The 27001-nt window shown below is 41.6% G+C and overlaps 1 protein-coding gene across 1 annotated transcript in view; it reads left to right on the top strand.

Moving 5' to 3' along the window:
• The window catches only part of utrn (utrophin), a 200338-nt gene that overhangs the window by 167578 nt on the left and 5759 nt on the right, over nt 1-27001 (top strand). The window contains 5 exon segments of the mRNA XM_034202775.1: nt 8268-8306; nt 8785-8850; nt 10186-10251; nt 17087-17248; nt 18926-19163. Of these exon segments, the coding sequence (XP_034058666.1) occupies nt 8268-8306; nt 8785-8850; nt 10186-10251; nt 17087-17248; nt 18926-19163 (571 nt within the window).

The following is a 27001-nucleotide window of genomic DNA, read 5'->3' as shown; positions in this document are numbered from 1 at the left end:
GCAGCAGAAGGGAAGTTACACAGTCTGCTGTATAATTGGCCTCCCTAATGCACTCACTCAGTCTCTCTGCTTTCCATTTTTATTTTTTAATTCCTCCCACTCTGCTTTCCACCTTGAGAGCAGAACACCACCTACTCTCTCACCTCCCACTTATATCCTTGCTTCATTTCACGGCAGGAAGGATTTTTAATTTGTCACAGCTATGTTTGATAATGTGAAAGAACCCTTCTAATGGTTTCCCACTCAGTGTTGGTCCTTGCTCGTTACCTTACACAACCTGATACAAGCAGTGGCATAGCTGTGGGTGGGCCCGGGTGGGCCTGGGCCCACCCACATGCACGTCTGGCCCACCCCAGCCAATCAGCGCTTCATAGCGCAGAGCCGGGAAGCCCAGAAGGAAGTGCCACAAACTGCAGTTCATCTAGTGGCCGACAGGGGATGGATGCAAAAAGGAGCAATTCCCATAGACCCCCATGTTAATATGCCCAACTTTACAGCAGAAATAAACATGTTTCTAGCCTGGATCCAATACAACTTATTCTGGATATAGTTAGATTCCACCTTCATGACAATGGAATAGGGAGTGCATTTTTTTTATCGTGAGTTTTTATAGTAAGTAAAGTAACTTTTGCCGTGAGTGAATGAAAGTATTATTTCCTCTTGAGGTCTGCAGTTTAGCGTGTACACATTTGCTGAATATGAAAACACTCAGTGTGTGCCCACTGTGCGACTGTCAAGGATAAACAACCTGTGGCCCCCGATATATGTTGTATGTATTATCAGACCCGGCGGCAGACATACGTCTCTGGGCGGGCATTTGATTTACCAGGGCGGGCCCACCCCGAAACGTACGTTTCCCGGGAAATCTCGAGATTTGTCAAGGGGGGGGGTTTAGGTTGCCAAGGCTGTTGACAGTCTTATTATAGGCTACATCCATTGATTGTTTTTGTGGCACATTTGTAACGCTGTGCCAACTTGGGCAAGCACACAGGGTGGAGAGGTGGAGTAAGGTTGAGCGATGGAGAGAAAGGGAGAGAGAGAGATATTGAGCGAGGCAGAAAGCGTGTGCAGCGGTCTGCTTGCGTACAGAGCAGGAGTTTGTGAGAGAGCCGGCTTGAGAGTCAATTTCTCTTCAAAATATAATTGATTGCCAGCCTCCCTTGTCCCTGGCTGGCTTGCTAACTCGTTGGTAACGTAACTGATGTCTTCTAATGTGCCTGCATCTGGCGCTGAGTTGCCATATTCCTTTCATGAACCACTTTCTGATATCCATTGTTGCAGATACATATAGATGATAATAGCCAAACTAACCTAGCAAGAGTAAAGTGACAGGCTGCTGTGCCGCATCTCACTCAAGACCCCACACGACTCAACCCAGCGAATAACCAGTCGCGCGCGCAGCCTTTCATTCAGAATATCATAGCAAAATAAAAAAAATGATATTAAACTAATCTTTCAACATAGTTTAAAACAAAAATAAATATTAGGACAAAGCCCTACAAATATAACAACAATAAAAATAATCAGTGGCGGCTCCAGAGTGTTTTTGTTGGGTAATCTATGGTAGGGCTAACCCATACAGTGCATGGTGGGGCTCAAGTCAGTATTTGCAATGTAATTACATACACGCTCCCCTTGACAGTGAAACGCCACGCGTGAGGTTTAGATTATTTCCCTGTCTCAATCCAAATTGAACTGTATGAAATAAAAAGGCACATTTGTCTTGTAGTAAATAAAAAGGGCGACCTGGAGCCAATCCTGCAATTTCTCCACTGGTGAAAGAGTTGACATGCTGAAAACCCAACCTCTGTAGGGGGGTCTGGGGGGATTCTCCCCCAGGAGATTTTTTGAAATACTAACATAAAATACACATTCTGGTACTCTCTTGAGAATAAAAATAAATACATCTATTACTACGCGACATATTTAAAAAAAATGAATGCCATTTTAGTTTTGTGTTACTTTGTTCTGAAAGCTGAACCTGCTGCTCCTCACAGAGAGAAGAGGGAAGAGGCTGTGAATTACTTTACATTGTGGATAAGGGTGGATAGCCCCCAGTGTTCTGTGTGTCAAAATGAAAGACAGCCCACACACTTATGAATCATCAAACCGTGGAGTCTCATTTCATTATGTGTTGATTTCTATCAACACGTAATGTTGTATCGATGTATATAGAGAGATGTACTACAGCAAAAGTATTCTCCGTCGGGACTTCCTGCAACAACACCACGTCGTTATCGTGATTCTGATTGGCCAGAAGACATTATCAAAGATGTTCTATTGAGAAGATGATCACTACGTGACAAAAAACTTCAAACCGTTTATAGTCTTCGGTATTTACTGCTGTCTGTGCAATTTACTCCGCGCGAGTTGGCGGACTTTATTTAGCTTACTTTAAAATCATTTTTCATGGTGGGGCTAAGCCATTTCTTGGTATGGCTGTAGCGCCGCCACTGAACATAATAATGAAACAGTTAAAATGTTGTATTCAGCCCTGATTAAAACAGCGAGCCCAAATCCTGAATGGGCGGGCCCAAATCCTGGATGGGCGGGCCCGGCCCCATGGGGCCCGCCCATGACGCCGGGTCTGTGTATTATTGCTACACAAACATTACATTGCAGTTTAAGTGTCGCCAACTCCGTTTCTAACATGCAAAAAGACAGCAAAATGCGTCTGATTATTTTTTAGTATTTTAGATCTTTCCAATCCAGACAAGAGATCTCTCTCCCCCGTCTGTGTGCGAGGGGGCGGGGCAGTTTACACACACGCAGCTGCTACATGCAGCAACACACACACACGGAGGAGATGGCGGAGAGAACGCGCTCCGAGGTGTGGTTAAACTATAGCCGTGTCGATGTGGACAATGCTCGTTACCAAAAGTGGAATAAGAGTTTAGCATGTGAGGGCGTTAACACGAGCAATTTGTCTAAACATTTAGCAAAAGTGCTCCACATTCAGACGGAGAAATGCACCGGGTTCGACTGTCTTTCTAGTAGCTCTGTAGCCCCATCCACGAGTAACGTTTCCACGTCAGGTATGTTATGTATGCTAGCAGCAACACACCGAGTTAACCACATTATACAAACATGGGTTAATGATTAGAGGTAACTGAGTTATTTATTTTGTTAAAGTTTCAGCTATTCTGTTTACAATTCTGTCATCAGATTATTTAATACGATTTGTTAAAACATTGTTGTTTCTTTTGATGTGAAATATTATTTATTTAATTTAAATAAAAAGCAATGTTAGTTTTGTTCACAATTTGTTTAGTTAGTTTACCTTGTTTTTTTCTCCAAAAGAACAGATAAAAGTAATGTTAAAGGACCGGATCGATAAGACATAGACTTAGACATACTTTATTGTCATTTCAACAAGACACAGAGTGTACTATTCAAACGAAATTTCGTTGTACTGGCTTACAGGAACAGGACAATATAAAAACTTGCTCAAATTGTACATATAAATAAATAATAGTGACGTGGTGCTGATAAAATTAAAGATAAAGTGTGCGTTTAAAATATAAAGACTTACTATACATATAAATAAAATAGACATACTATATAACAAATATGTGCTCTTTACACAGCATGATGTAATCTTTATGTTACTGGTCTACTTGATGTTCAGCAGTCTGATGGCATGGGGGAAAAGCTATTGCAGAATCTGGCTGTTTTGCTCTTAATGCTGCGGAACCTCTTGCCGGAGGGCAGCAGGGAGAACAGAGCATGGTGAGGATGAGTGGGGTCTTTAAAAATGTTCTGGGCTTTTGTCAGGCAGCGTTTCTGAGTGGTGTCTCTGATAATAATAATAATAATAATTCATTTATTTTATATAGGCGCCTTTCAAGGCTCTCAAGGTCGCCGTACAAACACATAAAAAAACCAGATACACAATACCTAACACCAGCATAAGAAACATAAACAAGACAATGCAACAAATCAAATAAATAAAACAGAGGATGTGTGATGGATAATGATCAGGGTGGATATGCGAGTGTGAAGAGATATGTTTTGAGGCGTGATTTGAAAATGGGGAGAGAGTCAGTGTTGCGGATGTCAGGTGGGAGGGAGTTCCAGAGGCGGGGTGCAGAGCGGCTGAAGGCTCTAGACCCCATGGTGGTTAAACGGAAGGGGGGTGCAGTGAGGCTGAGGGAAGCAGAAGACCTGAGAGTGCGGATGGGTGTGTTGATGTGCAGGAGGTCGGAGAGGTACAGAGGAGTGAGGTTATGGATGGCCTTAAAGGCGAGGAGCAGAATCTTAAAAACGATACGGGATTTGACGGGGAGCCAGTGAAGTTGCTGAAGAACGGGAGTGATGTGGTTAATGGAGGGGGTTCTGGTGATGATGCGGGCGGCAGAGTTCTGAACCAGTTGAAGTCTGTGGATGGATTTGAGAGGGAGACCAAAGAGAAGGGAGTTGCATTAGTCGATGCGGGAAGTGACCAGGGTGTGAACAAGAATGGCGGTGGTCTTAGGGTTAAGGGACGGCCGGAGGCGGTTGATGTTGCGTAGATGGAAATAGGCAGACCGAGTGATATTACTGATGTGAGATTTGAATGAAAGTGTGCCGTCGAGGATGACACCCAGACTCTTAACCTGAGGGAGAGAAACTCCGATGATCTTCTCTGCTGTCCTGACCACTCTCTGCAGAGACTTCCAGTCTTTGGCGTTGCAGTCTCTCGACCAGATGGAGATGCCGCTGGTCAGCACGCTCTCTATGGTTCCTCTGTAGAACGTGGTGAGGATGGGAGGGGGGAGCTGTGCAGGAAGTGTAGGCGCTGCTGTGCCTTCTTAAATAGTGATGTCGTGTGAGTGGACCAGGTCAGACTGCTTGTGATATGCACCCCCAGGAACTTGGTGCTGTCTGTAGTCTTCACTGCTGTGCCGTTGATGTGGAGTGGTGGGTGACGGTGCTTTTTGTTCCTGAAGTCGACAATGATCTCTTTTGTTTTATCGACATTCAGGATCAGGTTGTTGGTGTTACACCAGTCTGTCAGATGTTTCACCTCCTCCCTGTAGGCCTGTTCGTTGTTGTCCCTGGTGAGTCCCACCACTGTTGTATTGTCCGCGTACTTTATGATGTGGTTGGTACTGAACCTGGAGCATAAGCATAAGCGCTATCGATAAAAGTAGTAGTACCGTTAAAGCCTTGACGATACCCATCCCTATGTGGATGTCAGTTTTACACACATTCTGAGGCCGCCGTGCCTATGTTTTTTGTTTTCACTGCTAATTTATGCTTATGTTCTATTAGTGCATTAAAAAATCATTAAAATCATTAATGAAGTTTCAGCTCAGACCCCACGCTTAATATGTCTCCCCCTGGCCCACCTACATTTCTCCAGGCCCACCCACACAATAATTCCTGGCTACACCACTGGATACAATACACGAGTCTGCTGCAGAGGCAAATTGGTGATGGTGGATTTTAAAAATGAGTGGCTAAATCTTTTTTTTTTTCAGAATCCAGTTTTCATTTTTCGTGAAACTCAAGTAAATACGTTTTTTATTAGGTTTTTTATTAGGTTTCTGGCGGGTGAAATGCATTTTGCACAATCTTTTTTGTTTTTAAATGCACCACTAATAGAGAGCATTGTCTCAAGCTGGATGTCTTTGTACATTGTGGTAGTAATGGTGGGTCAATGTGTGCACAGCAGGCAACACACACACACACACACACACACACACACACACACACACACACACACACACACACACACACACACACACACACACACACACACACACACACACACACACGTTTGTCTTACCAGCCCTCTAGCTGTCTTTCTGACGGACAGGTAGTCAGAAAGTCTTTATCCCTGACAGGAAAATAGAGGACAAGGAGAACAGAGGAAGCAGCACAAACTGTGACAGAGTGACTACCACAGCATGATGGACTCAATTGATTCTTTAGAAAGATCTCAGGTCATTCACCAACTCTGAAAACCCAGTGAAACACAGACTGCACGATTTTCACAAATACATTACGAGACCATAACATGAATAAGCTCTTTAGGCAGTTTCAAGTGCTTAATGGTTGCTTTGGATACTAAAGGGGAGTGATTATCAATAGTCAGTGTATTACCTTCAGTAGATGGCGGTCGAAAAATAAAGTTACAGCGCGAAAGCTGCTTGCGGACAGAGCTGCATAAATACTATGGAGCCTATATAAATGCTATATTGAGAATATATATATTTTACTGCTTTTTTTTGCCGTCAGACAGTCTGTTCCGGCTGAGACCTGAAGCTGTTTTTATCTGTAGTTATTGATTCTCTTAAAAGCTAATCCGACCTCATTGATAAAACAGCACATCTACCTTGAAGTTGCTGTTCCACCACTGCCTTGATAAGTTAGTTTGCTTGTGTTGTGGATGTTGGTGTTTTAAAGGGTTAGTTCAGATTCACCGAAGTCAGATAATAACACAATCCTATCCCATTAAGGAGCTAATGAGCAGCAAAGCGCTCCAAAGCGTATGTCTGGTAGCAAATGAGATATTTTAGTTGTGTGCATTAGTTAAGCCCAGACTCCACATTCACTCTACTGGCAAGACATTTACTTTTATTTTAAAGGCTTTGTTAAAATGTTAAAAGTGTTCACTTTAAGCTCACCCTGTGTTAGGTCAAATATAAATGCAGAGACTATTTTTTTTAATTTATCTCAGATTAGGCCACATTCTCACTAGAAAGTAGTGTTTTGATCAAGCCAATGAAATGATGATATTCATAATAGATTGGCTGATGGTGATCTTATGAGAAGAAGACGCGTTTTTCTACCACAGCTCAGCCTGACTTTTAACACAATACCAGTGAAATGTGCAAAAGAGCTCTTCTATGCTCCTTGTTGTTGTTCTCCAGGCCGTCCATGAAAACACACATTTACAGCAGCCACATTTTTCAAGCCCCAAATACTCCCAAGGTCTCCACTGCCCTCCTTAAGTCCCCTTCATTTCAACCTTTTTTTTCTCTCATGCTTCATTTCAAATGTCATCTCCCTCTCTCCTTTTCTGTCTTCACTACAAACTTGATCTTTTTTAAGTGCATCCGTCTAGAGGTTAAAGGTCATTCTATGTCAGTCAGACGCATTTTGATGAGAGGAAAACCTTACAAAGCTATCCTTTTTTTGGCAAAGATGACAACTTACATCACTCTCATAAAACATTAGCAGAGACAGCGGGGGAGCATAACAAATGTTGCACCATGGGCTATGTATAGTAAGCTCAGTCTCCCTGCCGACCCCGATTTCTTGTCTCCCACCGTTTCTCTCTTTTTGTCTTTTCCGTCTCAATCCCCTGCTGCATTTAGAAATCTTCTCGCAGCTACAGAAGTGTGACTACCCTAGATGCCCCGCTGTGAGAAACACAACCACAAAGCCGCACGTCTCCCTCTAAATATCCTGCCTTCATTTGAGAACAAAAGCAAGGCAATTTAATTTCAACCTCAACTCTTATCTTCCCAATTTCTTACGAGCCTCCTCCGTGAAAATAACACATTTCTTTGTATTGTTGAGATAAGAGGGTGTCCCAATTGCTTACAAACAACAACTTATGTACGGCAGTTATAAAAATAGCTGCAATTATCACGGACTAAAAAACTGAAACATTAAAAGAATCAAAATAAATCAAGACGCATGCCCCAGGCATTCAGGTTTGTCGCATTTTCTATCCAAAATCCTTCATTAACAGCAGCTTCATTTGCTGTGTTCTTATGGACCAAATGCATCATTTTAAATCATAATGTACTGAATAGCAGATTAACAACAACATAGGTTCTGTATATCTTTTTACTGGCTTGCTTTTTCAGTTAATCTGGCTGGAAATAAATGAAGAAAGGGAATTAATTGAGGGCATACCATTCTTTATGCTGAAGGAATTGTAAAATTAAATGTTTAAATTAAATGTGTGACAGCTGAGACATCATCTGACATAATCACCCCTTTCTCTTTGAGCTTTCGTACACATAATCTGGGTATATTAGAGTGCTGACAGTTTCATTTGCCCATTTTGACCCTTTCAAGACAACTGCACAGTTCCTGTACCACAAGTGTTTTCTGATGCATGTTTAGATAATGTCACAGAGGATAATAACAACCATATTTAGTGTATGTATTGGTGACTGTTTTAAGTGCCTTCCCTTTGTGCTTAGTGCAGCCACTCAGCTGTTGGACAGACATTTCCTTCCTTGTCTTCCTCTACCTACTGTGTTTTTGACCCTGAGATGTTTTGTGGTACTTGACCTCCCTCTCCCTTCCCTCCGATTCTCTTACAGTCCCGTCACCCTCATCAGCATGTGTCCTGAGCAGTATGAGTGAGTATCTACGCCACCACGACAACACCTCGTCTCCAGACTGGAATGCCTTTTAACAACACCTCCTTCAATCCCTTCTCTCCTCACGCACATCCTAAGTCCTCACTCCTAAAAAGCCATGACTGAATTGCATGTTTCCCACCTGCCTGCCTGATCCACTGGCTGAACATGCATCCAAAAAACTCACCCACTGTCTCCTCAGCGTCACCTTCTTCTCCTCTTTAAAGCACCCAACTAGCATTCGGTTGCTCTTCCCTGCAGGGGCTGTCAAACCCATCCAACAGCTGTGTAGATCATCCTTCCCCCCCATATTTCTCTCTTTAGGATCATCTGATTTATTTTCTAGGTGATGTTGTGAGGGGCCATTACGGTTGCGTGTGTGAGCAGGCGTGTGCATGTGCCTGTAAATCTCATCTGTTAATGAGGTTGTGTGAGCATGCAGAATCTCATTCATCTCCATTACCTCATCCATTTCCAGGCTGTCCCAGTCACCCCAGCTCTCTCATGATGACACGCACTCCAGGATAGAGCAGTATGCCAGCAGGTACGCATCGCATTCCCCAAATCATTATCTCATCATCTCAGACGCCGCAACGCACACACATAAAGACTTTTTAACTGCTTTTAAATGTTGCATATTTAAAAAAGCCTCATTATAGAGTGAGACACCAACTTTCAAATGGCAAGTTTTTTTATGCTTTTTAAAAAGACTTTCTTCCAAGAAGCACTTTCGATCAGTCTGTACCTATAATGCAAAAACGAGTTAGTCTAGATAAGACTATATGCAGTGGAAGTATGCTTTTGTAGCATTATAAGTAACATTATATTTCAGTCTTGTTATTGCAAAGGGTTACAAAATTACACTTTTGAACATTGTGTATCCGCTATTTATTATGTGGTGATCGCTCACATTAAATCCCAGCCCGATAGCTATTTTCAGTCATCCACTGAAAACTATCCTACATGATGTGCACAGTGGGGGATCTGTTGTCAATAATCACCAACATCACCAAACTAATGTTCTGCTGCACTGAGATTGAGAGCCTGTCATGTTTAATATAAAGATAAGCCAGATTGTTAAAACCCTATAGTGTCACATATCCCATCTTGCCCCTTGAATGCATTTCTAATCAGTCCAAAGCTTCTCCTTTCTAAAGTGAACCAGGGTTACTTGTGTCAAAAAGCTTTCATTATGAAGGCTTTTCTGATGCAGGGCTGCTCCGTCTGGCCTGTAACCTTTCATTGGTCACACACCATTAACCTTGGCTCAGCGTTTCTGCTAGCATTGTTTTATCAGCAGTGACACAGATGAGCCTGGTGAATTTAAATTTAATTTATATAATATTTTAACTGAAATGTAGACGCTGACATTGTAGATTAGAGCGAAGCTTATACATTTACACGGTGAAATGCACACAATGATGAGGTTTCACCAGTGAAATAATAACTTTAAATATCTCCCTCCATGCATATTCTGTCACAGTTCAATTTCAGCCTGAAGTGGTGTGTGTGTGGGTCGTGCTGTTAATCTGCGGTGCGGCCCGGCTGCCTCTTTGCTACAGAGTTCAGTGAATACACGCTTTGATCTGAGGAGCCGGCCTCATTGGCATGGCAGCTTCGTCTGAATATATGACCAGAAAAATGAGCGTTTCTCCACAGACACACAAACTTGGAAACATAAAAATATGGCTATGCACCTGTTATAGTAGAACACAAAGTTATATTTGGTCGTAACTTGGGTCATGAATTTTTCTGTGGTCTTAAGATCTGCATTCGTTGACATCTCTGTTCTGCATTTTGATGAGATGATGGCGGTGTTTAAATGGATTCATTTTTCATGAATTGAAGTTTCCATCACTGATGAGGGTTTCTTTCTCAGGTTGGCCCAGATGGAGCGCTCCAACGGCTCTCTGCCCACAGACAGCAGCTCAGCAACAGGAAGCATGTAAGTCCCCAACATTTGTATACGTTTTTCCTTCACATGACTCGATTAAACAGATTTTCTTTGCAAGTTGCTGCACATATTAATACAAATATCTCTTTGTACATGGAGTAAAAATGCATTTTATCAGAGCAACACCAAAAGTCGAACACCATGTTGTTGAAACTTCATTTCTGAGACATCATCTTCTTGTGTCATGGTAGCCTACAAAATTGGCTTCCCTGCTCTCAGTGTATCAAAACCAGCCAAAGAAATACCAAAGACTTGCTGAAAAGAGATCAACAGATAGGTATAACGGTTTTTGAGGGAGCAGAAGAAGTGTGCAGTGAGGGGAAAAAGACAATGGGATGTGGGTGAATACAGCGGTGAGCAGGACTTCAGCAGAAATGTAATAGATTAAAGTGCCAACAATGAGAAGTGAGAGTGATTGGATTCAGGATCTCGGATTATAACCAGTTATCTTTGATCAGAGGAGATGAGGACATGGGAAACCTGAAAAAGAAGAAATCACAAAAGTTTGGGGAATGCTGATGAGGAAAAGGAGGGCTCTACATTGTGTGTGTGTGTGTGTGTGTGTGTGTGTGTGTGGTGTGGTGTGTGTGTTGTAGTGTGTGTGTGTGTGTGTGTGTGGTGTGTGTGTGTGTGTGTGTTGTGTGTGTGTGTGTGTTGTGTGTGTGTGTGTGTGTGTGTGTGTGTGTGTGTGTGTGTGTGTGTGTTGTGTGTGTGTGTGTGTGTGTGTGTGTGTGTGTGTGTGGTGTGTGTGTGGTGTGTGTGTGTGGTGTGTGTGTGTGTGTGTGGGTGTGTGTGTGTCTTTTGTAGGCCCTTTGAGTTGAAGGGCGTATTTGTTCCGTTTTCAAACTGAGATCCTAATCTGGGGAATGAGCTCTAGCGGTTCAAACGCCCTCTGAGCTCATAGACATGTGTGTTCAAACAGAAATATAGACACACTTTTCACATGTTCTTGTCTTTAGAGGGAATAACTTCAGGTTCTGATGTTTAGATAAGACAGTTGTAGATTTCCCTGATCAAAGATAATCAAACTCAACATGTGTGAAATGAATTTGTGCATGAGAATGTCACAGATACAGAAAGGGTGCAGAAGTTTTTATCTCAACAGAAATATCAAGTATCACAAAGCCAAACATCTACTTTTTTTTTTTACTTAAATGTTTTTTTCAGAAGTGTTGAAAAGTGTGCTCCTGGAGATTAAAGAAGTTTTCTGTATGGTACATGGAGGAAAACAAAAACAGGTCTTGAGAGTAAAAAAGCTCAGCAGAGAAAAGGGAGGATGCTAACACCTTTGAGAATCGCGAGTGAAGATTTAAAGCATCAAGCTCCATTCTGTTGTAGCTTGCATCCCCTGCTGATTTGAAGCATCGTGTGGACCACTGCTCCCACACTTCACCCTCATCCGACCTTTCCGTGTAGAAAAGCGGTTTTAGAAACATAAGATGTCTGTTTGAAGACTCCAAAAGGCCCTCTCTGCTTTTCAACTGATCAATAGAAGGAGAGAAGAGTAAAAAAGACAAAATGTTCTGGTGGAGCAGGAGAAGGAGGATTTAGGAGCTCTCCTAATGCGGGACAAACACATTCCCCCCACTCCTTCTTGCTCTTTTGTGCTTTGTACTCGGGCTTATTTAAGAGAAAATGCCATTATCTTTGGCAGCTCTCAAACAACACTAACGCTAATGCACACAAGTGTGTCGAGCGCTAATGAGGTGAGGGAGATGATGGTTTGATGAAGGCTAATGGGTTTAACAGCAGAGGGAAAAAACACCCACCAGAGCACATTTAGAACATAATCATAGTTCTTCACTTTCACATCGGTGTCATTTCAGGAAGATTTGCATTCGGCTTGCCTACAAAACAACAACAACAACAACCTCAATGTACTGTACCTGTGAAGATAAAAGTGAACAATCCTCCAAGAACAATGTAAATGCCAAACACAAAAAGTGCATTTTTTCAGCACAATTCTTTGACAGAAATTGCGTTGTACCTATCTGCACAGAGCACACTATAGCCCATGGGTTCTTACTGGATATTAGTACACATTCGTGTGTAATGCAAAGCAGTTTTAGTTACTAATACATTAAACGAGAAACCAAGCTCTCCATGTGGATGCGGAGACACTACTGCACTTTTATTTAATAACATATATTTAACAGTGCCAGTAATTAAAATGAAAGATGATCTACTGTCAATGTGTCATGTTGTAGCGTACTATAGATTGTACTTAGAGAAAATTAACTTATTTGAATAAATCCCCATGTACATGTTCTTAATTTTGACTGAGGGCGAAATAACATTTGGATATTTTAATTAAAAATGGCTATCCGTGATATATGAGTCAGACATAAGTCTGCCTAATTCCCTTTACATCATTTTACAGTTATGCACATGCCAGGTCTTTCTACCAGAATATAAATGGGAAATCGCTCTCTTAAATGTCACTCTGCTGCAATCAAATATCATTCACATCACTTGTGAATGAATGAGCTGATTTTAAAGGGCCAGAATGAACCAGTAGCCTTAATTATATACAACAACTTGTCCATCAAGCCTTACCTTTAAGGAAAAAAGTTACTTGTAATAATAGCAATATTGTGTTTTATAGATATCACTAAAGTAAAACAGCCCACTCAGCCATGTTTCCAAAAGAAGATGCTGTTCAATGTGTTGTCAGACGCCTGAGCCACGAACCCTTCCTCCTTCTTTTTATTGCCTTTGGTTTGAAGTGTTTGATTGCCCTTCCTCTCTTTTTGTAAGATTTATTATTTTCCGCCTACAGCTGATTTCACCAAAGCCTCTCTGTATATCAAACCATATGGTTGTCTGTGTGGAGGACACACACACACACACACACACACACTGTCAGAAATGATATGAATTCTTGACACGATTGTAAAAGGGGTTTTCTTGGCAGTGTTTGAGCTTACGAAAACATGCATCGTGTAACACGGATGACTGCGTTGGCCAATTACATGCATGTTTGGCTTTCGGCTTGTTTTTTCTGATCGTTCAAAGCCTGCAAACACTGATTTGGACTCGCTGCCAGCTGTGCAGTGATATCAATAATTAGTATAATATGTGTGTGAGAGAGCTCTAGAGATAAAGTGTGTGTGTGTGTGTGTGTCGTGCATGCATACCATTTTGGTCCTGCTATGCTTTTATCTTAAAGGGAATCCTTAATTAGGCCTATTTTCTCTGACCTCCAGCCAAAGCACAGTGTTGTCATCGATGCCTCGGGACGTCACCGAGGAGCGAGTCTACCCTCGTTACTTTTTTTTCCCCCAGCTTTTTTGTTTGGTTATCTTTCGCTTTCCAGTCTCTCTCTCCCAGTGCTGTCCCTTTTTTTTGGTCTTTTGATATTCTGCCCTTTATTCCTCACGCTCTCCCTATTAATTTCGATCGCCCATTTCCTTTTAAACCTCCTTTCATCATACCCTGTCCTCCCTTCTTTCTCTTCTCCGCCTTTCATCATTTTTAGTTGTAGTCTACTCATGTTTTACCTTTGGGCATAGGCAACCTTCAGATTGAACACTTAGCACAGAGGTAAACATTGAAAGACTTTCTTTTAGAAGTCCTGCTTCATAAACAACACGTCTAGACTTTACTGTGATCAGTCCCTTAATGTGGAAGTTGCACAGGAAGCACACTTTTATCATCTCACCAGAGGTTATGATAAAAGACTTGTAGACCTGTTTCCCTTTGTCTTTATCTCTCTCTGTTCTCTCTGAGCTCGGCCCAGGCAGCTGATAGTGCTGTTCAGCCTGAGAGAAGCTGCTTGTTCTGTGATAGGTAAGCTAGGCATCAGGCCCGATACTATTGTTGTAGGCTGAATCCCTCTCAGCCTCGTCCTCGCTTAACATCCACACAAAGCACCGCACTCATATTGCAGCTAATAGCCTCAGCATTCATCACCAATAATCACATTAAAGTCTTCTCCCATACTGACGCTCCCTTCCTCTTTCGTCTCTTTCTTCACCCTTTTCCTTCCTCTTCAACAAGCGCTGTGCCCGAGTGTCCTTTCACTGCACTTCCTCTTCCTCCCACTGTTGAAGAGCATTTGGTTTGTGAGCCAGCTCAGCCTCTTGTAGTGCCCATTTCTTCATGTAATGATCCCCTTCCTGCTGTCCTCTGGGCCCCTCCTGCCAGCCATAATGTCCTGAAACAGCTTCCTGTTGCCAGAGCCTCACCTAATTGGTCACTCAGATTGTGCCGGACCTCCGTCCCCAAACCCCAGCAGACCACAATGCCACCAATTTCCAGGTTTCTCTACAGGAAAATAAGCACTTCTTCATCATTGCTTGCTCCCTTGACATCCGGTCTCTGCCAGCTTTCTCTATGTCATTTATCAGAACCGCAGCCCTTCCAGCATGGATCCATTGTCCATGTTAGAGTGGAATTGATTAATAAATGTTTACGTGCGCATGCATATGACGGATTGTTTTACGAGTGCTTTCAGAAAGGCTATAAAAGGAAGATTTGTTCAATAAATTAAGAAAAGATAAGACGACATAAAAAAAATTTGGGGACCAAATTCATACAATGGACAAGAAAGAGCGACTGGTTACATGAGATAAAAAGCAGCAGAATAAACATGGCTTTACTTGAGAACGGCCCTGTTCATAGAAATCCATTCATGTCATGTTCATCATTAGTGCCTTTATTTAACAAAATATGTGAGGTTGAATTTAATCCAAATCCCGTTCTTACAGAAAATTACTGTTTAAACTTGTGCTTCAAATCCCACTAGGGGGTTAGGCTTGTTAATAATAAAACCCTTTTCTCCTCAGAGTACATGGAGGGCTACTGGTTTGGCATATTGTTGCTTTTATATGAAAAGAGGTAAAAGACTAATTCTGGGAATCTTTTGTTAACGACTTTCTCGCCTCACTCCTTGGTCATGATATAGTATAATTGCTGTCATCTCTGAGAAAGAGAAAGCGTTCTATTCATAACCTTTTGTATTATCCACGCGGCGATAATGGCATTCGGAGTATTTTCTGAACACTATTGATCGTCTCCTATGGTGAAATTCAAGGGTGTCTTATGTAAAACCTGAGACGTTTCAGTCTGCCAGTTTACTCTCCAGAGCGTATTTGATTAATTTACTCATTATAGCTGGGGATTATGCACTCAGTTATGGTCTGGCCTTGATAAGAGTGTGTGAAACTAGTTTATAGCAAGTCACCGCTTCTTTTAAAAAGGTGCCAGAAGTTCCTGCCTGATTGTCACTGATTTAGGTGTGACTTAAAGTATGCTCCAGATTTTAGCTCATAGAGGTAAATACAGGATCTGGCCCTTGAAGCAGGATACTTTGCAACTTGTAAAGTAAAATCAGCTTGTTGGCCTTTGCTATATACATGTATAATCACTATAAGGAGTTTTTGTATAAACAATGACCAAAAGCTGCAAAACTAAGAATCAAGTTGTAATAAAATGAGCATTTCTTTAAATCTATTGTATATGTTTATAAGTATTAGTAGACCATTTGTCAATATATTTTTGCTCTTCTAGTCTAGTCCATATATTATGTTTAATGTTACATAACCACGGTTTCAACGTCACAGCATGACAGCCTCAGCACTGCTGGATATTTTTGACAGGCTGAAGCCATGAATAATAAAAATGGCTACTTCGAGTCAACAGTGGGAAGCCACACATGGAGTCACCATGCTACGAAACTTTCTCTCAGCCGAACCCTATTTTAGAGCTGTCAAACTGACTCTGGAAATTATAGTCACTCTACAAAGTATTTTTAAATCTTTTTTTTTTTAACTTGTGTGATTGTCAGGTTTTTAGTCTTTAAGGCTTGGGGTGCGTTTCAGAGTGAAGGTGACAGCTGGGCTTTGGCGAGACCTGCCACCACCTTTCAGATCACTGAGATAACACATAAGGAGATTGACACGTACACACACAGACACACACCAGAAGACACCTGCAGCCATTCCTCCTTGGATCCCTCCATATCTTTCTATCTGTTTGCCAGACTCCTTCCCTCCACCTCCTCACAGCCCTCCCTTATTCCAGTTATCAGAGAGCAGAGACTGACACATCTTTGTTCCACCAGGGATTGTGGAGCTTACAGCGTGGCAGACCCACAATAGCTGCTGATCTTATATATGGTGGAAGCTACGACAATCTTTGTTTAGACTCCGTTCTTCCTATTTTTATTTACAGAATGCCGCCTTTTTTATCTCACAAGTAAGTTGTACTACCCTATAGTGCTTGATGGTGTCCAACCTTTATTCTTGAAAAAGACACTTAAATGCTAAACAATGTAAATTGAAAGTATATTCACTTACTGATCTATTTATTTTTGTAATTGAAGAATATTCATTTTGATGAAACAAGATTTTTAACTTGTACTAAACAAGCTTAGCTCAAAATAAACAAGAATTGTGATCAGCACGTTGTAAATGTTTCCCATATACATTTTTTCTTCATAGGCCCTTTGTAGTTTATTAGCTATATAGGTTCTTAATCATCCTAAACATGTATTAAATGAAGGATTACAACCATTCTTTCCCTCATGCATTTAAAAAACCAACTTCACTGCTTCTGTAGTTCATGTCTCTCTGCCTTTGTACAGGAGTGCTGTGCTATACTGTAATTCCCGAGCGTCCATTCCAAGTGATCCTCAAACATAATGATTTACTATGAGTAATTACCATAATTCTCTTAAGCTGAAAAGCTTTTTTTCAGTTGAACATTGTTTATGTGCTGAGGAGTCCCTCCTTCCAGACTGAGCAGAAGGTGAAAGTAGCTGACTAACAGGGACAAGATGTCTGGGCTCCTCGCTCATCACATAACTCTGAACTCTCCTCCGCAGGGACGACGAGCATGCCCTGATCCTGCAGTACTGCCAGACGCTGGGGGGGGAGCTCTCCCCCTGCAGCCAGCCCCAGAGTCCTGCCCAGATCCTGCAGGCCGTGGAGAGGGAGGAGCGGGGCGAGCTGGAGCGCATCATAGCCCGTCTGGAGGAGGAGCAGAGGTAAGACAATGAAAAGTGAATTCAGCGTGATATGATTCTGTGTCTGTTACTTTAGATGAAAACAAGGAGCCACTCTGTTAGATATTTGGTTAAAAAGAACACAATGGTGCTCTAGGAGGAGATTCAGGTGATAAGGTGGGGGGGGGGGGGGTGTTACCTTGGTTGGTTATTGGCTAATAGTTACACAAGCCAAAAAATCGTTATGACATCATAAAGTGGCCACAATCTGATCAGCTGACAGGTTTTTATATATAGATGGATCAGGACGAAAAGTGAGCGAATCGTTTTTAATGAAACTTTCAGAATCTTTTTACACAGAGGGGACACATGCTTATGTATAAAAGGCAGGAACAAGTGGATTTTGCACAATAGGTGACCTTTAATGTCAATAGTTTTGAAATGTGAGATTTTCCACACATCTGTCTTTTTTGTTTACTCACATCTCCCTCGTGTCAATTGAGTTCATGTTTTCATTTCATATCACTGTGGAGCACCAAACATCCAAACACTTCCCGTACCCCCAGTCGGCCTCACACGCCAAGTCCTTCCCCGGTTTGATTAGTAAATAGAGAGACAGAGTGACTCTAGCATCTATTGTTGTTGTGGAAGTGCTTTTGCTCCGGCTGTGGCTCGACTGGAGTGATTTAAGTCTGATTGCACACAGGCACAGGCACTCCAGCAGAGCGAGGAGGAGAGAGAGCTTTAGTGCCAGCCTCATAAATGCCAACTTAAGTTAAATATGGCAGCTTATGGTTTTGCTTTGGTGTGGACGGACGGACGGGGTCTTTATGTTTATAAATCCACTTCAAAAAGGATTTAACTAAGAAGGCCGAAAGCTTTGAGTAACCATGACTTTATTATTTTCGCGTTGCACCCCACTGTTCATTAAGGAGCTTTCCTTTGAGTGATATCAATAAAAATAACTCCACTTACCAATAACTTTTCATTTGCAACAATGTTTTAATTATAGGAAGAATCAAACAAGAGAGAAGCCTTCCAGCGCATCTAAAGCATGACACAAAAGCACAGCATGTATATATATTAATCATGACAAAGATATGTAGAAATAACATAACATAAGTCCTCTGATGTGTTTATAAAAGACTCCCAGGAATACAGCTCTGTCAAGTAGGTTACACGTGTCTACAAAGTCTTACTACTAAACAAGAACGTATAATATTAAAAACGTTAGAAGAGGACCATTAAATAGTATAATAAAAATGAAACGGATGCATGTTCATAAATGTACATTTACATACTGTTGTAACATACTGTCTTATATACAAACATTCAAATGTGTGTATTTTTTCTTTCTTTATGTTTATTTAAAATGCTAAGCCTGTTACTATTTTATCGTGCTCTCTTCTTTGTAGCTGTTCATCTTGCCAAATGTTCTTTACTTCTTTAATTGTCTTAAAGAAGACAATTCAAGACTTGAGGCAAACCCATGTGCTTCTGATGGGGATCCCTACATTAACAACAATGCATATGAATACTTATGTGTTTAACTAAAATCTTAAATGTTGGACTTTTAAAAGGGAATGGAATGTTTTTACAGTGCGGTATTATTACTTTTATTCATGTAAATGATCGGAATACTTCTTTCTTACTCCCGATTACTACCCTTACCTGTGAGTGTGACATTAACATGATGTGTTTCTGACCCTTCTCTATCAGGAGCCTACAGAGCGAGTATGAGCAGCTGAAGGAGCAGCATGGCCAGCGAGGGGCCCCTGCTGGAGGCCCCTGGGATTCAGACAGTTCTTTTACCCACCCCGATGAGGCTGATCTTCTCGCTGAGGCCAAGCTGCTGCGGCAACACAAGGGCCGGCTGGAGGCCCGCATGCACATCCTGGAGGAACACAACAAACAGCTGGAGTCTCAGCTGCAGCGCCTCCGACAGCTCCTGCACCAGGTGACTGCACAGCAACAGCTATATGTGGGGAATCATCCAAAAAGCCACAGGTTGAGAGGAGACAGATATTTCTAGACTAATATGTTACAAACTCAGTTGCATTGGCTTTTCTCTTATGGCACTACTTCTATTCTATTTTATTGTATTTACTTGCAGTATTTGACCTGTTTTATTGTGTTGCACTGTTGGAGGAGCCTGGGAGCTAAGATTTTCATCGACATAACTACACTGTAGAATGAATTAATGAAAACTTTATTACAGACTCAGGGTCCAGATAAAAGACAAGACATTACATATAATAAATTACATACACAGCATAAAAAGAATTCATAGTTTAAGAATAATTTAAATCGGTGTCCTACAAAGAGACAACTATACCAATGTCTCCACAGCTGCGATTGGTAGCGTGTAGTACTAAACCTTATGTTCGATAAGGCCAAGAGGATTTCATTATCACAGTCATTAAGCCGGCAAATACATTTATACATAAGATTTCTTAAAACAGCTTGTAGAGTATTGACTCCTGCAGCCATAAACATTTAACTTGCACTAGACCATCGAGGTCTCTTCAGCAATATTCTCATGGCATCATTATAAGCTACTTGAAGTTTCCGTAAACTTGCTTTTCTGTAGTTTGACCACAAATGTGCCGTATAGAGCGGTGTGCAATATGCTCTGAACAGAGACATCTTCACTCCATCTGTACATGCACCAAACTTACGTAAGAGAATGTTTGTTTGTGCATACATCATGCGGCATTGCCTATAAATATCTTCATCATCTGTCATTTCTTCTGTAATAAAGTGTCCAAGATATTTTAATTTATTACAGACACTAAGATTAATATCAGACAATTTAAAATCAGGAAATTTCAGACATTTATCCTCTTTGGTTCTAAAGATCATGACAGCACTCTTACTGGCGTTGTATTTGATGTCATGTTCCACACCATACACAGAACAAACAGCAAGAAGCTGCTGGAGACCAGCGCTAGATGGACTCAGCACAACAAGATCATCTGCATACATAATATGGTTCACTAGAGTACTACCAATCATGCATCCAGTATTACAGGCTTTCAGTCGCTTGGACAGATCATCAATATAGAGGTTAAAAAGAACTGGGGACATAATTCCACCTTGTCTGACACCATTGCTAACCCCAAATGGGGCTGAGACCCTACTGCCCCATTTGACTTGCATAGTCTGGTGGCCATACCAGTAGACCAGAATTCTCACAATGTATTTGGGCTCCCCTCTTTGACTCAGCTTAACAAATAACTTCCTATGATTAACACGATCAAAGGCTTTAGAAGCATCAATGAAACACATAAGAACTGATGAGTTATTACCTCTATATTTGTTGACAATTTCCTTTAAGGCGTATATACACAAGTCAGTGCCATGTTTAGCCTTAAAGCCAAACTGGTTATCTGTTGAGTTAATAAAGTCATCTAATCTGTCCAGCAGAATTCTTTCTAGGACTTTTGACAGTATGCTGGCTAACGCTATGGGCCTATAGTTGTCTAGGCTTCCCACTTTACCGGCTTTGTCCTTAATAACTGGCACCAACAGAACAGACAACATTGAGTCTGGTAACAAGCCATGACTCATAAAGGCAGTAAAGCAGATAGAAAGAAGAGGAGCTATCTTTACACTAGCATATTTAAGATGTTCAGCAGAAATATGATCTACACCACTGGCTTTGTTGTCCGACAGCTTGTTTATAGCTTGGCACACCTCATGTGGCATTATCACCATTGACTCATTGTTATCAATATCATCTACCCTATACAGTTCACTTTGGACACAGTTGAATAAGGTACTATAATGCTGTCGCCATAACTCCACAATGTTGTCTGTTCCAGATGTTCCGTCAACAGTGCATGGTAGAGATATTTTGCATTTATTATTAGCCCTCACTTCTTTCCAAAAATCCATAACATTGTTACTTCTTAGCTTCTTAGCCATGGAATCGGCCCTCATGGCTTGCTCATTTTTACAGATGAAGCAAATAGCATACTTGTGTCTTGCATTAGTAAGCTTCTTGTACTCAAATACAGACCCTTGTCTGGGTCTGCCTGCCATAGCCCATGATTTGGTGGCTTCACAGGCTTCAGCATGATACTCAGCTACATACCTATTCCAGCCAGGCCTGATGTTATGTGTCTTATTGTTACTTTTGTAGTAAGGCTTACTGCCTTCATACAGAGCACTTACTATATCATTGTACATGGAGCAGATATCACTCCTATGCTTTGCATCCTTACAGTTAACATCACTACACATAATTGCATCTCTAGGTAGATGCATATTAGTTAAGGATGTATCTGTCTGAGCATAATAGGATGCAATGTCTTCCTTTGTGAGGGTTGACCAGTCTAGTTTTTCTGTTTGAGCACTATTTACATTTCTGGTTAGCTCAGGTAGATGTTCGACATTTATTGACATAGCAACAGGTATATGATCAGTCGTTGCTGTCCCATACAGAATGCTCATACACTCAAGTGAAGCATGCGCATCAGCTGTACTAATACAATGATCAAGCCATGACGTAGTATGCCAGGCCTCGCTAATGTAGGTATAACTATCTGCAGACAAAAGCACCTTGCTTGACAATATAAAATTGTTATCTTGACAGAACTGAGCCATATGCTTGGCAAATAATGAGTTCCTGTCTGAGATATCTGTATTCATATCCCAAATGACATACACACAAGAAGAAGTATTGCTTTGAATAAAGGAATTAATGAAAGCAAGCCTATTTAGATATTCATCCTCATTCTGATGACATTCATAGGGTGTATACACATTTAGAATAATAAATTCCTTGTCATTGTGAGTAAACTGTATTGCAATGCACCAGTCGGCACAAAGCCTAACCACATTTATTGATGAATCAAGGTTCTTATTCCACAGGATAGCCACACCCCCTGATATCCTTCCTCTGACTATTCCCATGCCAAAGTCAGTAGTAGACTCCCCAGCCCCATGGAAATTATCATTGAAAGAGTTCAGTTTTTCCAAGTCTTGCTTCGCTAAAAATGTCTCTTGCATACATAGTATGTCACAGTTCTCCAGAAGGTGGTCAACTACAATGCGGCGAGCTTTATCCCCTGCGCTCTGGCCCATACGAAGGCCACGACAGTTGTACGACAAGACCCGAATAGTCATTTAGCGAGACAACTGAGTGCCCATAGCACCAGCAGGCACACTCATTCCCCCCGCAGTAGGTGCAGTGTTTGAGCCGATAAGTCCCGCTCTGCGCGGCTCATAATATCGCCGGACAAATGCCCCTTCTGGCCAGATCTCCGGATTGTACATTTCGCTGACCTCATTGCATTCAGCAGATACTTTAAATGAACCGTATCTACCGTGTATAGTGCCAATTTTTTGACAACAGGCAACCTCACGGCCAAGTTTTTCCTTAAGATACACAGACAAAGTTTCAGCATCTAGGTCTGGTGAGAACTTGGAAGCAAAAACACTCACCAGCTTAGTCTTGATCACTTTGATGTTGCCCGCAGCTCCGGTGCCAACAATAGGCACGTTACCGGATTTATTTTTCCGCTCGGGAGCAACAGTGCGCAATCTCGGTTTATCAGCAGCCTTCTCTGAGGCATGACGTCGGCCTTTTTTCACAACATGACTCCACTTTGGAGAGCCTGGCAAAAACGTTGATCCACTGGGACTATCCATTGTTGTAGCCCTCTCCACGTTCAGAGCAGAGGTCCCCACCGCAGCCCTCACTCCGAAGCCCAAGTTTGAGGCTCCTGCCTGTGCTGCCCCCAGTGCTGTGCCGTCCAGGCGGGCCCTGTCCACCGCCGCCGCATCTGAGCCATCAAGGCCCCGTGTCAGGTCAGTGGAGCGCTCTTGTGCACACACGCGGCGATCGATCGAGCACGAAGATCTTCGCTTACATCAGCCTGTAGCTGCATTGCGTGCTTCATAGAGCAGAGCACAGCTGCTCCATTCTCCCAAGTAGGCTTGAGACATCCATGTTAGTAAATGTCACCGGCGGCAGTTCATCCAAGTAATAAGAAACAAATCTGGGAGTGTTTTCTCCACACTCGTTCATTACTTTAAGGCAACTTTTTATATTGTTGATGTCTTTCTTTTCCCCTTTATGGGAAACGTTCCGCTGTGTAGTTGGGCAAAGATCAAACAATACTTTCTTCGAGGATTCTATCCACTGAGAATCAAACGTGTTTGCAGCCAATAGGACGATCTCATCCTGGTTTAATGTCTTAATTTTTACAGCAAGGAAGTTAAGAAGCTCATCCTCCACAATAACTTTACCGTCAACCGTAGTGTAGATCTCAGGTTTTACCCGAGACCGGCTGAGAGTCCGGCTAAAGACAGGAGCAACCGAGCTTCGTGGTGCAGTGTCCGCCATGACGATTAAAATCTACGTCACTTGAGTCGCCTTGTAGCTATGTGAATGACAATAAAAGCCTTGAATCTTTCATCTTGAGTTTTCTCTAACAACTGCAAAGTGGGATTGTTTGAAATGATTTCACCTGCAGCTGTGAAGAGGCAATTTGCAAGAATAATGGCTTTAGTTTGGGTGCTTAGCCGACAAAACCAACATAGATGCTGTTAGTAGTCTACTAAGTGAAAAGGACTTTAAACTTGAAGTGTATAATCACAATTATGTGATATAAATGCAAGTTGTTCAGCTTTAAAAAGCTTGGTATTTTAGCTTAAAAATGCAATGAGAACACTTGCATTTCTCCTAATATAGCTTTTTTTCATTTTTACCAGAGGACTCACAATTTGTACGGCCACAAAGTCTCTCTGAGTTCCTTTTAGTTCATTAGGCGTGTTGTGAGGCAGCAGCAGGGCAGTAATCACAGTTCATAGTCTCTCTCTCACACCAGCTGCTAAGGTGGTTTTAGTGCTACTCATAAAGTACAAAAACTCATTTGAAAAGTGCATTGCTTATCCCTAAAGGCCTACACTAGGTTCAAGGATTCCTTTAAAGACATTCCATTAAAAAAAAGGAAAAAAAAGTACATTTGCACGTTTTTATGTTGCATGCCAACCCATACATTTACATGTTTAGCTTGTTGTGTCTTAGAATAACAAATCCTGTTCATCAACATTCAGATTAGATCCTAATTACATCATTACCATTCAATCCAGGAGTCCAGCGCTCGTCTCCAGTCCCTCTATCAATAACTTCCAGATTTGTTTACGCGTGGCCTAATTGCTCACTGAGGTTTGACTGTTTGTGCCAAGTGAGAAAAAGCACAACCCTCGAGCAAAACAAACAGCAATCCCGACAAATCAGCCAAAACAAACACAGAGCAGGTTTTGGCTCTCTGGTAGATGTGGAGCTGTGGAAGCTCGGTAATAACTCACATCAAATATGGCTGGAGGGCCGGAAGGCATCTGACGTGACTCGGCAGAATTTTAATGGATGAAGATTAACATTTTGACAGAAAAAAGGGGTTTTGTGCACCCATGCTTCACCATATTGGAGATTTCCATCTAGTGTAGATGTGTCCTGGAAATACTTCTTTATAAATCTTGAAAAGTGAAAGTACTTATTAGGCAGGTGAATAGAGCCCATATCAGTGATAGATTATCATGTGTTATATCACTGGATTATTATCATTTCTTTCTTTCTTTCACTCATATGAACTGCAGTCAGCATGTCGTTGTGTCCCTGAGACACTTCACCCCAAATTGCTCCTGTGGGGATTGCCCACAGTATTGAGTATGTAAGTCGCTTTGGATAAAAGCGTCTAACAAGTAACATGTAATGTAACGATATTTTAAGTGTTTTAGCTATTTTAAGATACCTGTCATTCAACTACCTCCTGTCTGTTTGTTGTATTAATGAACCAAGTGATTCCTAATTCTAAAAGACAAAAACATGCAGTCAATTAATGAGACAGCTGCACAACTACCTGCTGAAGCCAACCCCCACACTAAGCAAGAAGTTCTGTTTTCTGACATTTAAGTCTCCGGAGTCCTGATGATATGTCAAAATGTCTTTCCATCAACCGAGGCATTACTGCCAAGCTGCAGAATAATAAACCCAGCCAGCTTCGTGGCACACACTCAATTCACACTCCTGAAGGCGGACCAAAGCCCTGACCTTAGCTATTCTCAGACGAGCTTCAAGACAGTGGCTGTGCTCTGGAGACTCTTCCAACATGTTAGCCTTTACCAGCGCCGGGGGCATCTGGAGATGAGGGAGGGGAAGAAGAAGAGGGCCGACGAGGGTGGGCAGCGAGGCAACATCGATTTGGTTTGTTGCAGAATAAAAGCTGAAGGGAATGTGGGAGTCTGCCGTAAATGTCACTAGACATCAAGTGTTCCCTTCTGTGCATCAGGGCAGCAGAGCGTGTTTTCACCCATTGATCAGCTGTCCACAGCGCTTTACTTACACAACCCTAATCACTCATTGATCGATTTTGATGCAGTTTTTCTGAGCAACTGGGATTTTTACTGTCATTTTGTTCTATTTTTATTGTTTGCTTTTTATCAGACATTTCAATTCAGCCATGACTCAAATCTTGCATTTTAGTTATAAAGAATGAACCAATGATCATCACTTCAATGAATCTCTGTGTCAAATTCTTCCCTCTGTCTGAAATGCTCTTTTCATTGATATTCACGACATTTTAGGGCACGGGAGATTTCTGTAATCATATATCAGACAACAGTGGGTCGCAGGATGAATCAAAGCTCAGTGAGGCCATCCGTCACAGACTAAGCCCTGTCCACAACAAAGTGAACATAAACATTGCTAGCTTATTGTCATCTGCATTCGCTGTGGCGGCTGCATCAGTGTCAGAAACATCAGCCTCAGGGGAGAAGGATTTCCAAATGTGTTAGACAGGAAACCTGTGGAAATATACAAATCCTCCCTTAGTGAGGAAACTTTGAGATTATTGCTTTTGATGTGGACACTATATTCTATATGTGTACAGACAGAGCAGTGTGAGAAAAAGTTTTTAGAGAGTACTTGTCCATGGACAAGTGAGTTTGGCAATTTACTTGTCCGAATACATTTTTCACTTGTCCAGAATGGACAAAAATTTGGGGCCACTGGAATCTTCTTCTTCGCCATCGTATTTTACATTTTCCCACGGTTTTTACGACACCGCTAACGTAAGTGAGCGGTAAGATTTTACTGCATCACACATAGGGTTGGGTATCGTTTGGATTTTAACGATTACGGTTCTGCTTTTTCGATTCCGGTTATTTTCGGTTCTCGATTCCGGTTCTTTGAGAGGGTAAAAATAAGTCCCATGACAAACTGGGAGAAAAATATATTTATTAAAACATTAAGTCAAATCTATATTCCTATTTACAAAACACTTCATACTGTTGAATTTCTTACGGTTATTGAATACAATTATATAAAAATAATCTCTGCATTGTTTAGTTAGTTCTAAGTGGTGCAGTTTGAGAATGTACAATTGGCCCAGTCTCCTCTGATGTTACACTGCAACCTGCCTGTGAGACAGAGTCCAACCACACATGTCCAACACATAGGACATAACCTAATAATAATAATAATGACACATTAGATGTATAGCCTATAGGCCTAGCGCTTTTCTACAACTCAAAGACGCTTGCTTTACTTCATAAAGGAAATGGTGGTCAATATTAACAACATAGGAGTTAAAACGCTTAATAACCTTCATTATGTGTTAGAGAAAGAACATAAGAAAGTTTGACAAAGATGAGGCTGTTAAACGGGCAGCGGATCTGCTGTGTGTAGAAAGAAAGAGAGAGAGAGAGAGAGAGAGAGAGAGAGAGAGAGAGAGAGAGATAGCCAGAGAGAGAGAGAGAGATATCTATAGAGAGAGATCTCGATCT

The sequence above is a fragment of the Gymnodraco acuticeps genome, unplaced genomic scaffold (genome assembly GCF_902827175.1).
Source record: "Gymnodraco acuticeps unplaced genomic scaffold, fGymAcu1.1, whole genome shotgun sequence".
NCBI lineage: Eukaryota > Metazoa > Chordata > Actinopteri > Perciformes > Bathydraconidae > Gymnodraco > Gymnodraco acuticeps.
This window is presented reverse-complemented; position numbering and strand designations above follow the sequence as displayed.